This window comes from Lipophrys pholis, assembly GCF_963383615.2.
Source record: "Lipophrys pholis genome assembly, chromosome: 7".
Lineage (NCBI taxonomy): Eukaryota > Metazoa > Chordata > Actinopteri > Blenniiformes > Blenniidae > Lipophrys > Lipophrys pholis.
The window spans coordinates 13,207,395-13,224,825 of record NC_137638.1 but is presented as its reverse complement, the minus strand read 5'-3'; the positions used below and the strand labels follow the sequence as shown (position 1 = coordinate 13,224,825).

At 40.6% G+C, this 17,431-nt stretch overlaps 2 protein-coding genes across 2 annotated transcripts in view; one reads left to right on the top strand and one right to left on the bottom strand.

Annotated features, from left to right (window-relative positions):
• The window catches only part of ipo11 (importin 11), a 116,541-nt gene extending 113,539 nt beyond the window's left edge, over positions 1-3,002 (bottom strand). The window contains exon 1 of the mRNA XM_080467840.1: positions 2,862-3,002. Within this exon, the coding sequence (XP_080323966.1) occupies positions 2,862-2,999 (138 nt within the window). The 5' untranslated portion in view covers positions 3,000-3,002. The remainder of the gene's footprint in view (positions 1-2,861) is intronic.
• Positions 3,003-7,862: 4,860 nt separating this feature from the next.
• On the top strand, positions 7,863-17,431 carry hsd17b3 (hydroxysteroid (17-beta) dehydrogenase 3). The gene is made up of 11 exons (XM_080466473.1): positions 7,863-8,141; positions 13,078-13,124; positions 13,610-13,685; positions 13,776-13,883; positions 14,024-14,091; positions 14,481-14,525; positions 14,830-14,864; positions 14,974-15,055; positions 15,128-15,193; positions 15,290-15,439; positions 15,551-17,431. Exons 1-11 carry the CDS (start codon positions 7,991-7,993, stop codon positions 15,704-15,706), a joined length of 984 nt encoding a protein of 327 aa, XP_080322599.1. The 5' UTR covers positions 7,863-7,990; the 3' UTR covers positions 15,707-17,431.

The window sequence follows — 17,431 nt, the reverse complement described above, 5'->3', positions numbered from 1 at the left end:
ACGGTGCTTTGTTAGCTCAAATTGGCAATAGCAGTCAATTTAAAGATGGACTCAGTTTAATGACGCAGAACAGCTCAGTCACAAGGGGAAAACAAAAAGACAACAACAAACTGAAGAATAATGAGAGAGCGCTGATGCTATCGTGCTACTCTTTAACAGCCCGCTCCATTACAGCACAGGGCACTTTGACTTTGTGGACAAGAGTCTGACTTCTACACACTCATGTGCTTAAACTTCTGGAGCTGTAAAATGTGTAGTAGCCATAATCTCTTGGAAATACGGCACAGAACTGTCAAGTGTCCTCAAAGTCATCTTCCTGTTCACTGCAAAGGCAGGCGCTCCATAAAAAGCGGCACGGTCATGCCAGAGACTGGAGTCTTGGCTCCCATATTTGCAGGTTTAAGAGGTGTGGGGTACAAATCTGAGCAAAATAACAAGAAAAAAGAATGCTTCGTCTTTGCTTTAATACGGTACTAAAATATTTGTCGGTTTTATCAAGGGAAAAGTAGACCATTAGCAGAGTTGCACAATGTAATTATTTATTTCAGCATGCAAGATTAAAACTAACTTTTATTAGATTCATCACTGCAGCTGGAATTTGATTTATTGATGCACTCCTTTTCACGCCGTCTCCTCAGTGAGACTAAAGGAGAAAGACTCCTCGTTGGCTAAGCGACTGTGGACCTGAGCATCTCGGGCTGCTGCACCAAATGGAGCGTAAATCCAATTTTATTGAGACCATCTTTTTCGAACGACCAAATCATCTGGGATTCTAGTAATAACACTTATGCTGAATCAGGAGATGATCCAAGACCATCATTTTAGGATGAGCTGTAACAAAAAAAGTCTGTCATTGCTCTTAAAACACTCGCTTTTTGTGCTTTTCGTTTAATGAGAAACACTAACTTGTCTATTTTTAAACATTTAAAAAAAGTTATTAAATGACGACCGGCATGACAGCCCCACACAAACACGATGCTCAAGTAACAAATGCAAACTGTCTGCTTCCGTGTGTCTTCTAAGACAGACTGGCATCAACAGGACGCTGTATGCCAATGTTGTCTCTTTTTCCACATTATTGGCAAATAGACGTAAATAATAAATTTACGTATGCATGGGAAAAAAAACTCTTTGTGCTTTCCTACGACAGAATCAATCCCGAACCAATTTCTTCAACAAACGCAGAGAAAACTGACGTCTGTCTCTTCATTCAAGCCTGTGTGAGACGGTAAACATGTTGCTGCTGACTGACATTTTGATCAAACTTGCTTTTGCATATCACAAAGAAACAGCAAAAACTATTCAAAACTTTGCGATGACTTTTATTTTGGAATAAGCAAGTCAAAGCATTTAAGCCCCATTTACACGACAACGGTGCCCTGGCCACTGACAATGCAACTTTTTGAAAAACGACTCTAAGGGAAAACTTCTCGTGAATGAATAAAAGGGAAAACGCAACTTGACATGACTGCCAGTTCATATTCTCCCTAGTTTTATAGTTGAGTCACCTGTAACAGCAATCCAACGTCATCATCTGCCCATGTGAATGTCCGTGTACTCAACATTGTTAATGTTTAGAGCTTTGTAGTCTGTGTGTGGTTTCATTACAAAAAAACAAGCAACAGCATCTGCTAGTGGCCCTACATGCTAACTGCATAGTTGTTTACATTTTTAAAACGTTTCCCTGCAAATACAAAACTTTTCTCAAAGAAAATTAAAAAATAAATAAATAAATAAATAAAAAGGAGTGTGTTTTCACATGAAATGGGGCCTGAGTCAATATTTGTTGTACTGGACCTCTAATTGCCTCAAGCATGTCTGCACCCTCAGCAGTTAACTAAGGAGTGGGCAAATTTATGATTTATCATGTGCAAGGATGAAGAGCTCATGAGACAATATGTGAATTTTAATTCTAGTATATCGACGCGCGTTTGGTTAATATGCTTCAAATTAAAGGGGTTATGGTCAAGGATTTGACTGACATCTTCTGTAGTAAGTTAGCACTGAATGTCAAAAACATCTGACATATACCGACGTATACCACGGCCGCTATCTGAAGCTGGCCCTGCTGAGGACGCTGAGGGACACCCGCAAAGCTGAAAGTGCATTTTTGTTGGACTTTTGGAAATGATTTAGCAGAGACTTAATCAAACCATTAGCCGACCGACACGGGAATGTAATACTCATTTTGATGCGGATTTACCAAAAGAAAGAATCCAGTGTGCTTAACAACTGTTCAGATTTGACAAAAACTACAGCCAGCCGGAGTTGTCTGCCCTTCAGTGATCTTTCCTCGCTCTGCCTGCCTCTCACCACCGTCTGACCTGTTGCGGTGGTTGGTGGTTTTGTGTGGAAATGCCAGGACAAAGTGTCATACAAACTGAATATAAAAGCCACCGATGTGCTCTTGAAATGCTCATTATGAAATATTACCTGTATGTTCAGGCTGATTTATCAAGTCAGACACTGATCGGCAACAGTATGGACAGAATGTTGGCCTGGTTCAGTCGCGTCATCAAAACATTATAAAGCACAGTCCGACTTTTTCAGTAGAAACACAGTCACTACTGAGGACCGAGTAGATTATTGAGGAAATTCCACAAAAAAGGCACTGAACTAACAAAATGCAGATAATAAGGGAGCTTTGTGCTGGTTGGTGGGAAGGACATGTGTCAGCAAGTTACCAGAATCTGGACTTTACAGGGTCTTTGTGCAGCACCACAATGAGTTGGGAACACAAAGGGGAAATGTTGCCATTTCTTTGTGAATTGAACCCAGTCGTTAATGTGAAATCGATTGAATTCTCTCTACCGAGTCAGGTACAGGGTGAAAACCATTCGATTCAATATCGCCCCCCTTACCAGAAGAACTGAGTAGAAGCCCGGTTGGGTCTCCCACTGCCGGAGCTGCTCCTCCGCAGGCTTCAGCACGGCTGTGTCCTGACTCGTAGCTTGGGTTAAGGCCTGCAGCACCACCGAGCTGGCACTGTCCATATCCATATCTGGATATTTCTGCAAGGGGATAAAAGAGGAAGAGGGGGAAAAAGTAAGAATTCACATCCTCGTCTTGTAAAAAAATCTTCTGGTTCTGTTGGGGGGAAAAGAGCTTCCCAAAAAAATATCTCAGTGGAGGCAAAACACAACAAATCAAACATCAAGTGAAAGCTGAGAAAGGCAAATCAGGTCAATAAAAAAAAAAATGTCACAACAAGGAACATTGTTTGTTGCATCTTTTCCCACCTCATTTTTTTAAAATCATACAATCCAACGAAATACGAGGCGTACCTAATAGACAGACTAGCTGTCATATGCTTGCCAAGCAAAGAGCCCTTCTATGTCACAGATAGTATTCTGGCATCCCAGTTTCACACTTCCAATTAGTTTTTCAATCTCAAAGAAAGTACCTGAGTCAGTCGCCTCTGCACCGCATAAAGAGATTCTCGAATGGAATAAGAAACTGTTGCTTCAACAGACCTGCACCGAGAGCACCAATGTCTCTTGAGGTCATGCTTCTACATTTCAATCGAAGGTTACCTCAGGTTGAAAGTGTTTGTTTTGTCTTCTCTTCTTCACAACAGAAACAAAGCCGATACTTGTAAAAAAAAAAAAAGAAAAAAGAAAGAAAAAGCAACCGGCCAAATATATCATGCGTGTCTGTTCAGTAATCATGTGAAGGTGCAGCAGGGAAATGCACATACAAACCATGCTGAGAACAGAAAGGAAAAAAAAAAAAGACGAGACCAAAGATTTTCATACGTAACTGATGAGGAAAGTGTTTTGTGTGCGAGCTGCACAGGTAGTCTGGCATCATCGCTGAAGAGTGAGTGAGAAAGACTGAGCAAGGCTGCCATCTACAGTTCAGATACACACCAGAAAACATTGTCTCTTTACCTGCATCAGTATTAAGACAAGCGTTACACATAAAATCAGCACTATGGGCATAGGCTGATTTAATAAAATGTAATAGAATACTCTAAATGAAGAAGTTTAAATGGGTCTTTTTATTATAAAAGTTGTGAAACTAGTATCATTCTACTCTTGAATAGGGCTGCACAGTGTTGTAGTGGTTAGCGCTCCTGCTTCACAGATCGGGGGGTTGATGCAGTTATCTATTCTAATCGTATGTGTGCGAGTCTTTCGGCTAAACACGGAGTGATACAGGGTGCTATCCTGCTGGAAGCAGCCACCGGACGACGGTATACTGTGGTCATATACCATGCATGGTCAAAAACAATACTGCTGTGACATTTAAATGATGCTCAATCAATACTAAGGGGTGATACCAAGAAGTATCCTCCACACCATTACACCACCAGGAGCAGCCTGAACAGTTGATGCAAGGCAGGCTGAATCCATGGTTTCATGTACAGCAGAAATCAAACCTCAGACCAGGCAACATGCTTCCAATTTTCAATTTTGGGGAGTTTGTGGGAGCTGTCGCCACAGTTCCCTGTTCTTAGCCAACAGGATAGGCACATGGTATGACAGGCTGATTGGCCTTATGCCCTAGTGCATGTTTGAAAGTGTACCTAATGAAGAAACCCATGAATCAATGTGGATGAGAATGTCCTCAATATATTGAAGACATGATTTGTTCTCAAAGATTAAAATAAACAGATTTTTCTCTTGTTATTTGCGCAGCAAAATGTAAACTGTCAAAGACAAAATGGAACGGCAACAAAAATGACCTATGGATGTAACAAACCAAGTATGTACGTTGACTTGGGACGCCCACACCTACTCGGCTATACGTATAAATATTACTCAGTTGAACCAGGTAGTGTCTTATTCATATATAAGGCCGCTATAATGTCATCCATTAGTTGGGACTACCTTGGAAACACCCAAGCAGAGTGCAGCTTTGAACAGTACGGTGAGAAATGTCCTGTATCAAAACCAGCACGGTTTGTGAGTACTTACACCTGGAAAATGAGAACAAACTAGCAAAGGAAGGCTGTATCAGAAAACAAAACTGACAATTAATCCACTCAAGCATTGAGATATCAACAGAATTACAGCTGCAGGTACCTGCAGGTACCAGCAGTGCCAGCGTCCCTCAGGGTAATCCGACTACTTCACATCAACAGTAATTTTATCAAAAGTTCAACATGTCTTGAAATTTGGGCATTGTAACATTACAATTTCACATTCAGTCCTATAAACAATTTCTATTAGAGTGGGACTTTAAAATGTTCATTTGGATAAATGTATTGCAAAAAACAAACATTAAAAGCAGTAATGTATTAATTTATGTTTTACTTTACCAATCCAACACAGAACATTTTTCAGTGCACCTGAGAAACTTTTAATTTCATTTCCCCAGCATATGAAGCAGCTAATGCACCAGAAAAAACAAACATTTGAATGGAAAGTGGCCAAAAACAGTAACAGGTTAATGGATGTGCTGCATGAAAGATGAAGATATCTTGTTTGGCCCAGTGGATGGAAAGTTGCCGATTATATAAAAAAAAAAAAAAAAATGCAGCCCATTGCAAAGCCCAAAATTCGATTTTTCTTTTTTCTGGAGACCGAAACCGCTCCAATCCTGCGCCCCAAAATGAAAACAAGGTGAAGCACAATCTGCAAATATTGTGCTGGTAAATCCTGTGGTGAATAAGTTTCAAAGCATTGGGGCGTTAGAGCTTAACAAGGAACAATCCGCAAACTGATTGGGATTATATTTCTGTCAGACAAACAAGCTCATCATCACATGAATCAACCAAGATAGCCATGAAACGAACGGAAGAAAATTCAAATTATAGTCAAACATTGAAGCACATTTGCTACACAGCCAGATTTTTCATTAGTGACGAGGGAACGCTGTAAACCATGTCCATGAATACAAGCAAAAAGAAAAATTAAAGCTCCACATTTTCAAAGGAAGCACAGTTTGGATCACCAATACATACGAGAAATACCAGACAATTTGATGTAAAAGTGTTGGAGGAAAAAACAGGAGGGTTGGGATTTGGTTTGTCAAGATGACACTCATGTCAAGGGACCGAACCAAACAGCTGATGAGGGCCATGACAAAAGCAGCACACTCCTATTTAGCTATTTACCCAAAGTGACTCGAATGAGATTTTGAGGATCCATTTCAGTACTCCGAGTCAGTGATGTGACAGGCTGAAACAGGCAGGTTACTGAGGGAATATGTGTGTTGACTGTGCTAATAAGAGCTTATATGAACACTACATGAGGAAAAGGTCATTTGTATTGCTGCTGTGTGAATTTACGCCGGTCTTCACTGCACATATTGAGGTGTCTTATGAAACTTGTCGCCTGTCCACCACCCTTATGTTGTGGGAAATGTTTAGGATAAACCCCTTTGCAGACCATTCATCCCCCCTAATTTGGTGGTTCGGTGGTTAGAGTGTTTGGGAGACGTGCAAATCGTCTCAGAACCACGTCGAGGTGTTCATGAACGACCTGCATTGATTTCAAGCATCGTCTCATCTTTACATTTTTTGGGGGGGGATTAAACCAGCTGACTACTGTGATACGAATGAGACAGCTACGCTGATTTAACGCTTTAAATCACCAGTATAAAGGGATAGACACCTGTCGAATATCCATGCCTCGGCCTGTGAAGCTAATACTAGCTCGTTGTCAAACGCTTGTCCAGGAGACGTTCAGCTAACAGGCGCTAAGCTGGTCGCTCCTCAAACTACACCTCGTTAATCCACAGCCAGGCTTCGTCTTCTGTCCGAGCACGGGCATGTTGCTTTGAGTATGACACAAGAGCCAAATCACGTGTGTGTGTGAGAAGCGCTGGTTTTGTTTATAAAACCCAGAGAGACACAAAACAAAGTCAGGAGTGAGAGATCAGAATACAACAGCAAGTCTTCACTGTTGGGATGTGCATTGAAATGTCATTATTCATTGTCTGTTTACTATAACCTGCTGCAAGTGTTGTCTGCGACCAGAATGCACCAATCACAACTGAAACTGTGATATAAAGATCTCCAAATCGTCCATAACCCAGACACCTAGGCTAACTTTGGGCTAGCTGGCGAGCTAAACTTACTCAATCCATTTCCACGGGCCGACAATGTTCGTCCTGATGAGCCTGTTTTCTTTCAGTAACAAAGCACATGTTGCAAACAAAAGAAGATATGCAGGATTGGACTCACCTGAAAGACTGGCGACAGAAAGCAGAAGAATCTGGGGTTACAACAGTGGCTGCAAAATCTCTGTCAGTGTTTGTGATGAGAGATGGAAACACACGCTGGAGGAATGGCGCGGGGAACACAGCAGGCGCGTAGTGATGACGTAGGAGGTATGCTGCTGTGGCGCAACATGTGCAGGAGCAGTGTGTATTGCATTGGACACTGCTTGTTTTTACACACCAAGTGTGATATTTCTTTGTAACGAGACACAAAGGGAATTCTAACAAATGTCGAATGAAAAAAGTAATGTTAGAGGGTTGAAAGATGTCTGTACTTACAGGTGTATGATGTAAAATTATGACAAAATGATCTGAACACAGACAGCAGCAGCATAAACAGCAGTAGTAGTAGAAATTTAATGAGATGTTTTAATGATTTGATGAGATGCCCATGAGATGATTGTAACTGATGCTACAGTGAAATAATGCATAAAATATTAAGAAAAAATAAGTGTCAGGTGTGCACATTTAAAATGTGGGATAGTAGTGAATTAGTTAATGAATACCTGCCTATGCATTTGGGCTGAAAATACTTGAAATATAGATTGTTTATTATCATTAATGTGTGTGTGTGTGTGTGTGTGTGTGTGTGTGTGTGTGTGTGTGTGTGTGTGTGTGTGTGTGTGTGTGTGTGTGTGTGTGTGTGTGTGTGTGTCAGAGAGAGAGAGAGAGAGAGAGAGAGAGAGAGAGAGAGAGAGATCTTGAAATGGGAGTGTCCTCTCTGGCAAGGTTTTTTTTTCTCTTCAGTCTGTGAGCACCAGGCTAAAAACTTTCTTTTACAGTACACAGTGGCTTCAGATTGAGTTTGCTGTGTCAGAAAATCATGGATTTGTTGGAAATGTTTTTCATTTTTCTTGGTGCTGTTGTTGTTCTGTACTATGCAGTAAAACTGCTGCTTTTTAGTAGGATCCTTTTTCCAAAACTTTGGTTTCCACTATCAAAAACCTTCTTCACCTCTATGGGAGAGTGGGCAGGTAAGCTGTGTGTGTGTGTGTGTGTGTGTGTGTGTGTGTGTGTGTGTGTGTGTGTGTGTGTGTGTGTGTGTGTGTGTGTGTGTGTGTGTGTGTGTGTGTGTGTGTGTGTGTGTGTGTGTGTGTGTGTGTGTGTGTGTGTGTGTGTCCCTACTCAAATACATATATAACTGAAGAAAGGAGTAGCCTATTTAGACTATAATTGTAGTCATTAATAAACTCACTGTCTATTTATATGTTTAAATGGATAAATGAGTTCAAGCACACGTGTCTAAATGTGCCTGTACAGGCAAAGTCGGCACTTGAAATAAACTCACTGATGAATCAAAGAAATCACGCTGTAAAACTGCAAGATAAAAAGAAGATTTTCCAGTTGAGACTGGTTTCGACTTAAAACTGTTTTACAAGCTTGTACTTGTCAGTTCAAGTGCTGAGTTCTGTTATGGGCCCATTTGCATAGAAAAACATTCAACATGGAGCATGTGTTACATGATCATGAAAAAAATTTGTTCTGCTAACAAAATATCTCCTCTCGTCATGTCTAGTTACAGTAATAACCGGTAAGGTAAACCGGTGTGACCGGTAAGGAAAAGCACTGAAGAAAACAGGTTCAATATAACCTGCACACGTATCTTACCGAGGCAAACAATGGTTGTCAGCTGGACACTGCTATGAGCTCCACCTGCTGCAACAGGTCTAAAGTTTAAAGGTCCTAAAAACCCGAGAGTCTTGTCAGTTAAACTTAAACACAGACAAGTGCTCTCATTCAGCTCTATCCTGCCTCTTCGAAAGTCTGCATTCCCCCGCCGGTGCCACAGCAGTCTCGTCAACTTGAGAGATCTCCTTTGGCATCTTCCAAAGAGGTTATTCAGTCTCCCACAGAGCTAAAAGAAGCCTCGTGAAAAACACAGAAGACTGGGCTGATCTGTCTTTTCTTTCCACTTTCATTCCAATCTGGCACGGAGGAAAAACATCAGAACGGCATGTTCTGGGCTGCATAAACCCCATCCTGCTGCTTTCATTTCTATCTCTTTACGGTTGGAAAACACCTTTATTCGAGTGTGTGGTCCCATTAGATACAAGTGGTCCCATTATCAGGCATCTTAAATTCCTGTTGCATGGGTCAGCTGAGCATGCCTTGTAAAATACCTCTGAATCTTTAGAGTAGTAAAAGAAATCCAAAAGAAGTCCAAATTCATTCAATCGAAAAGAAGAGAAACTTATATAGCCACTCTTCACCACTGAGTCATGCACATCTGACTCAATATGCCAAATCTGGAAGGCAGTGAGTTTTGGTTCTCCGCTTCTTTTCTGGGCATCCTCCCAGATGGTTTCTAAAAGAGGCTGTGAATCACCAATTCAATTCCTGATCCCCCCCACCCCCCTCCCAAAATTACCGTGAATCCAAATACAGGTGGATCCGTTCACTTTCACAAACTTCAAATGAGAAGTTATAGAAGGTGTCTTATTTTTAGTTTTCTTTTACATGTGCAAATCATATTTTGCTAACCCCAGGGCAGACGCAGCCTTATCTTCCACCAGGATCTCTGCGCTTCAATAGGAGATTCTCATTAATGTCCTGCCAATGAACTGACAAAAAGTTCTCAGGAATGTTTAAAGCAACTTGCTGAACCTTTTTTTAGAAGCACACCTATCCATTTTCGAAACTTGATCCAATGTCGAGCTGCAGGGGATTGTAGCCACGCCTGGCGTACTACGGGTGAAGGTAGGGTCCCCCGTGGACAGTTCTACGGTCCACAGAGAGACAGATTTCACACTCACGTTCACTCCTCTGAACAGATTACAATGTTGAGTAATGCTCTCGTATTTGGGGAGGAAAAATGAGGAAAACGCCTTTTGAAAACAATGCACTGTTATTGGCTTAACTGTGGATAAAAAAAAATATTGATAGTAGAATGACGACTCCAGGGCTCTTCAGTTTAAAAAACACATGTTTCTAACTCCAGGGCCTTCAAATCCCAATGACAATTATTGAAATCCTAAAGGAAAACATTCAACAATTTCAACAAAAACCTAGATATAAAGATGCAAACACAAAATCCATGTGTACCAAAACTACATAAAACAAAGTCTCATTTTCTGATAAAATTGTTTAAAAATAGCATTTTGTTACAGTACAGCTTTACCTAAAGTAATTGCCCTGACTGGTTATTCTAAATCATAGTATCTTTCTTCTCTGTAGCCTTCTTTTTTCCCCGAATTCCCCTTTGCAAAGGCTTCCACGGGTCATTTCAATTCGTGGAAATCATTTGCATAATGGGAAATGTTTTTTGGGGAAAATGCAGATTGTTGTGTTCTGGCCAGTGTAATTGACCAAGTGTGTCCCCAAACAAAGCCTTTTCATAACCAAACATTACATAACTATTTCAACATAAAACCTGCAGTGAAACTTTGTCTCAACAAACTGACAATTCTGAATGAGACAATCTGTGTTTGCTATAATTCTTTGTGCAAAGGCACCAGTAGATCGCAGCCAGAACCATCTCCAAAGAGTCTGCATTCCAGCAAGTTCGATTGCTGGCAGCATTTGTTTACCACTTTTGTTTCTTCTCATAAAGAAGGGCAAAAAAGATTACTGTAAGTTAGTGTTCGGAAACCTTGCTGGATGCCTGGTGGTTGGGCTGATGTCAGCAGAGTGAACTAAATACCCAAGATTGTATCCTTGTTTGACTGAAGATGCTGAAGCGTCGGGGAGGATATCCAATAGATTTGTGGTGCCATGGGTCATTGGATTTCCTCCTTGCAGGGCAACGTCCACATGATCAGTCACAAAATACCACAGGGCCTAGAACAGCTCAGAAGTGACTGAGTTTTTACATCAAACCTCCACAAACAGTTAGATTTACACTATAGCAAGGCATTGCAACATCCGGGATAAAGCCTGTGTGCCTCGCACCAAAGGTCATGACCTTACCCAATGTTCTGCCAGAAGGACTGGTCAGAAAAGGAAACAAGGTGGTGACATAGTATCCAAATATATTTACAGACAAGTCTAAAATAAAGTGGAAAACACTAACTCAGCTCTACTAAGAGACACGGTAGGCTTGAATTCAGTTTGTGTCCTAATAGATAAGTGCATTAAAAGAAATAACCTGACTGACACATTCCTATCAAGCACAGCAGGGGTAGAAAATAAAGTACCACTTGTAGTGAAACAAATTCAGGCAAGTCTTTTGGAATGTAAACCCGTTCAGGATGACCACAAACACATGAAATCTGCACCGGGATCTCCTTGCTGCTCTGCCTCTGGACAATTCTTGCATGGATGTTGAGAGCACGATATGGGGCATTCCACTTATGGAGTAGTGTTGAATCGTAGCCAGGTGACTTTAAAGGTGCTTATCCCACACCTCACTAATGGTCTCAGAAGCCTGTCGCTGCGATATGAACAAGCCGGTTTATCATGTTCGCCCCAAAGCAAGAAGAGTACACTCCTTTCTTCATAGCTGTGCAGATGGATAACCATACTGAGAGACTGTCAGATTTATTTCTCAAGCTCTGAGGTGTCCGTTGCTCACATTCTCATTAGCAACCAACCACAGCGGAGATGTTTATTTTTCTGGTGTTGGACCAGATAATCTATAAATCTGTGATTTGGAAGAAGAAGAAAAAACAACACTTTGCCTGATGTGGTTCGATAGCGATCGAAATAGGTTGCACTAAATAGGCTGAGTATATTACATTATATTCGCTATTCATAAGAACATCAGAAACACTGGAGATGGGACATTGTGGTACTGTACACACAGTCAAATGTCTTTGCTTTTTATAAATAACTTATCTCATTAAAGCCTCAGTCAGGAACAAACAAAGTGCTGCATCAAACCAATTTTCTTTAAGGGTCATGCAATATCCCCAAAATGTCAGGAGATTTTGAATTTATGTTTTGACATTGTTTTAAACGAACAAATGATTGTGAGCTGCAATCTGCAGCTCTGGAACGCCACGGAGCTTTTGAGCCTGGCTCCCTATAGCTTTCACATATTATCAAATAAAGACTTATTCTCATTTATTTATTTGGCTTTGATATGAATTGTGCACCACAGAAGAGTTATTACTTTAAGAGGAGTCTTTTATTAGAGTTCTAGGTGACAAATCTAACACTTAAATAAAAGGTAGAGGACCGAGTCAACTACGGTATGTGTCATATCTCCGTTTTCATCTGGCAGACTTTAATGTTGAGTTTCACACCCCAGCTCTTTAAATCAAAAAGAGAAAGAAAGCCTCAGAGGAAAATAGCGCTTTAATGTGCACATATGCAGTTGTTACGTTCGCTTTATTTTTAAGACGAAGACAAATCCTGCTCTGTTTTAAGGTGAGGCAATATTGGCTCTGTTGATTGAAAAAGTTTGTAGACCCCCCCGAGGAAGACTTTTCTCAACAGCTGCTACTTTTCCTATTCGAAAAAAAAAAACAAATGAAATGAGGCAAAATTCTTGCAAGCACTTGAGCAGCTACTTGACAGTCTCAGATCTCAGTGCAAAACCACCCCCAGAGCCGGTACGTCTTGTTGAAAAGGTCTTGCTTGCTTCAGTTAATCCTGAACCACACAGTTCGCCGTGGATGCTCCTGAATTCACAACTGCAAAGGGTGTGTGTGGGGGGGGGGGGGGGGGTAAAGGGAGAGCAGTGAAAGAAACAAGTAGTAACTGTCTGTACTCAGACGTTCCTTTATCAGGATAGGAGGACATGCTGTTTTAGAACAGTCAGTAAGAACAGGATGGGTTGGGTAGGCAGCAGCATGAACAAAGACAAATGCAGGCCTGCATGGGTCTGCGTGACATGGGAGTTACGAGGAGACGCAGATCTGGGTTTCAGAGGCCCCCTTACTGTTGAGGATGGAAACCGCAGGACAGCGTGACAAGTGATGGGATTTTTCTTTTTCTTTTTTTTAACTCCTTCTCACGTCTCTGTTTCAGTGGTCACTGGAGCTTCAGAGGGCATAGGAAGAGCATATGCACTTGCAGTAAGTGACTGTCAGACTGATTTTTTTTACACAAACAAATATTTCCTGCAGCAAAAGTACAAGCCATTAAAAGACGAGAATCATTTTCACGGTAAACATCAGCACTCTTGTGGAATGCTTTAATATTTGTCACATGTACAATGAACGTTCAGCTAAATTTGATCTCTCCAGACTGGCTGGGGCTTCGAGGGCTTTTGTCGGGTCGGATTCGGAAAGTTTCTCACATTTGTTGTAAAGTAAAAGCTTTATAGAGATTCAAGTCATTGCCGTTTTATCCCTCCATTTACACTGCGATGCCTAACAGGTCAGCCCGTGAATAAAAGTTATGGCTTCAGTCGGATTGATACGCATGTTTTTGTGATTATATTATGACTATTGTTTTGTTGGCTTCCTCTGGCAAAAAGTGAAAAAATTCTATTTCCGAAGCGTTTAAATTTGTCGTTCAAGCACATTTATGTTTCCTCCTGCGTCGTGTTCCGTCTCAGCTGGCGGAGAGAGGAATGAACGTGATTATCATGAGCAGGACAAGAATAAGACTGGATGTGGTGGCAAAGGAAATCGGTAATAAATATGCGGCTATTTCCTCGTCTTTTTTTTTTTAAGCATGTGGCTTTTAATAGAACATAACACGATCTCCTTGTTCTGTTCCAGGTGACGCTACGGGCCAGACTGTGAAAGTGATAACGACAGACTTCGTAAATGAAAATGTCTTCAGTGAAATTGAAGATCAGCTTAAAGACCTGGACATTGGCATTTTAGGTGGGACACTTCTTTTCTTGTGTAACATTTATGCATAAGATCCTTCCAAGGATATTAAAAAAAAAGAAGACACAAATACTATAATGATGGGGCTAATTTTCATTTGTCCTTCTGAAACCACTACTTCTTCATTCCACCAGTCAATAATGTGGGTATGCTGCCCGGTGTTGTACCGTCCAGATATCTTGACTGTGAGGACCTGGACCAGGTCAGTGATGTCTCCGCTGCTTAAAACTATAGTTACAATGGACTATGAGGAAGCAAAATGTTATATCCTATATTCATCCATCCATTCATCTTCTTGACAAAAAAAAAAAACTGGAGGCCCTGTCTTTGGTCACAACTCCACCTCGCACCCGCCCACCTGACCCGATTGCATCATGAGAGTATAGTGGCCATTCATTTATACACTTTGATTGTCATAACTGACTTCTAACGTGGAAATAAACAAGCTGCTTGTGCAGATGACGTAACACTTCTCTGTTTTGGGCATCAGTGCATTAAGTAACTGCATCAGTCCTTAAAGGCATCACTATTTTTTTTATTTGATCTAAAAAAAATTAGATTTGATTGGATATGTGTTGTGTATCATTTCAGACAATTATCAAGGTGGTCAACTGCAATGTGAAAACCATGGTGAAGGTAAGATCATGTCATTGTGTTATTTTCTTGTCCCAAAATGAGAGAACTGCTGTTGGTCCTTGTTTTTTGTTTTTTTTATGGAACTTGCAAGAAAGTGGACCAAAGAAGAAAATCTAACAATCTGTTGACGATATTATTCATGTAGATTATTTGTCTTTTTTTTTTTCATTATTGGAAAAAAATAACTAAACAAAGAGCATTTAGTCGACTAAATGTTATCTATCTTGTGACAAACCTCATGAATCCAGAATCTCTTTCATCACTCTCCTATTTATCCTATTTTTTTTTAATTTTTTTTTTTCAGATGTGTAAAATAATCCTCCCAGGCATGGACAAAAGGTTTACTACAAATTCTTTGTATTGAATAGAAAGTTTATGGTGATAAAAAGCTATTTGATGCAACATTGAATATCGGGTTATACTCTACATTTGTGATTTTCTCCCGCAGGGGAAAGGGGCTGATTGTGAATATTTCCTCTGGAATTGCATCCATCCCTTTTCCCTTTTACACCCTTTATGCTGCGTCTAAGGTGGGACCACTTCTTCAAGCCACATCGGTTTTGTAGTATGACTGCTCAACACTCCCATTTATGTTCCTGCAGGTATTTGTGGAAAGATTTTCTCAAGGCCTTCAAGCGGAATACAAAGAGAAGGGCATTATAATTCAGGTGTTTTGATTGTGAATAATAAATATACATTTTTAAAAGATCTATTTGTCTCATATGATGTTGTTTTCTTTCCCTCTGTTCTTTGGACGCGCTCAGGCTGTTGCTCCATTCGGGGTCTCCACTCGAATGACAGCATACCAACAAACGAGCACTGTGACTCTGTCAGCAGAAAACTTTGTCAAATCCTCTCTGCAGTACGTCCGAGCTGGAGACCGAACAAATGGCAGTATCTGCCACACCGCTCTGGTGAGACCTACCAGCGCAAGCATAACTCCCAAAATAAGAGTCAATATTGCGGTCGACTAATGTTTTATTTTGTGTGTGTGCGTGTGTGTGCGTGTGTGTGTGTGTGAACAGGGTTGGATACTGCAGCATATCCCTCTCAAGATCCTCCACGCTGACTCTATGTTATGCAGCTTACAGGCCTACGTCAAGAGTCAAATAAAGAGAAAAACAAAGATTTCGAAGAGCTCTGCATCGGCAGCAGCTTTGGAAAACCAAATATATCTATAGGAAATGATCAGAACCACAAATCTTGTCTGCGCACACACATTGTAATCATGGAAGTGGTTATTGTTGTAAGATGTGAAAACATCACTGTGAATATAATAAGCATGTACGTATAATGTAATCCAATGTTTGGAGCTTTTCTAGCAATATGAGTAAATGGCCCTCGGGTCAGTAGTTTCACAGGTGAACTTTATTTAAGTGTCTTTTGATGTACTGATGACTTTTTTTATTTATTTTTTTTCCTGCTTTGAAACTGTGGCTCAGTCGGGTCTTAGATTTGCACACGTGAAAGAAAATAACCACGAGCACGAGAGCAGACCCGTGAGGCTCCAGCTTTTGTATATTGATGACAGAGTGTCTGCCGACAAAAGAAACCGCCGCTTTAGAAAGTTCCGCTGTCTTGATTGCTCCTCATATTTTTGGCTTTATTGAGACAATCTGAGGCTGCTCCAGCAAACGAGAAAATTATATTTATTTATATTCATGAGCATCATGCCCCTTCCATCTGTTCAGTTGTATTGTAGGGAGTGCACAGAATGGATTGTTGGATGATCCCTACTTTGTTTTTGTGCATTTCCTTTAATATACAGTGACTTGTAACGCTGGCCACTGCTCATCAAAATGTCTGTTACGGTTGATATTAAAATGAGTAAAACATACTCTGATGATAATACTCTGACTCTAAATCTTTTGTAGAAACACTGGGGAAAAAAATCCAAACAGAACAGAAGAATGTTTTAGCTGTTACATAAAGTTTTTTTTTAAGAGGCTGTGATACTTTCTAAACAACAAACATGATTCCAGTACATTTGCTGCTCCAAACGTTTGTACTTTACTTTTTTTTTTGTCTTTATTGAAGCTTATTTCAGGATGTTGAGGGAAATGATCGTTCTCCCTCATGGAAAATGGGTCATTTTTCATATGCTTTGTTTTTAAAAGTACATTTTGTGCATACAAGTGTTAAAACTGGGGTGTCATTGTATTTCATATGAAATACAAAGTTTAAGCCTTCTTTTTTTTTTTTTTTATTGGTTCGAGGGAACCCAACTTGACAGTTTCTTATTATTATCATACAATTTACCTTATCATAAAGCTAAGCTGTTCTCTGGTGCCTCTTTAAACATGTACTGTATATTCAAATCAATCGCAAGTAGAGACAATGACTTTGTCTAAAGGTAAGTTACCCTGCACTGAATCACTTGTCCTGTTCTGCAAATTTACCTCCACATGCCCCTGGTTGTGTAGAGAAGTGTACATTTTTAACATTTGCCCAGAAAAACGTTTGTTCCCATAAATATACCGCCAGAGCTCGCTGGTGTCGGTCAACTATACGGACGCACAAAAGCAACGGGAGACAATGGAAAATGAGATGAAAACGAACATCTGCTTTCAACAGCGTGCTGCAAAGGGAATGAAGTACAGTGTTTAAAAGAAGACACGAACGCTCCCCTCATCTATATGCGCACATATGCAGAAGCAGATCGACGTCTGACCTGGTGGAGTCACTGATCACAGGGTGACCGGGGTGTTTAGACAACCGTGATGAATGATCCTCCCCATGAGAGATAGTGCGGAGAAAAGGAAAAGGGAAAAAGACAGAGAGGAGAGAGAGAGAGAGAAAGAGGGGTCAGATTGACCCTGGGTTTCAATGATCCATGCCTGTTCTGACTGTTTGCAAAAGGTGATGAACAAGTCATCCTCCAATAAAAATAAATACCAAATTATCCT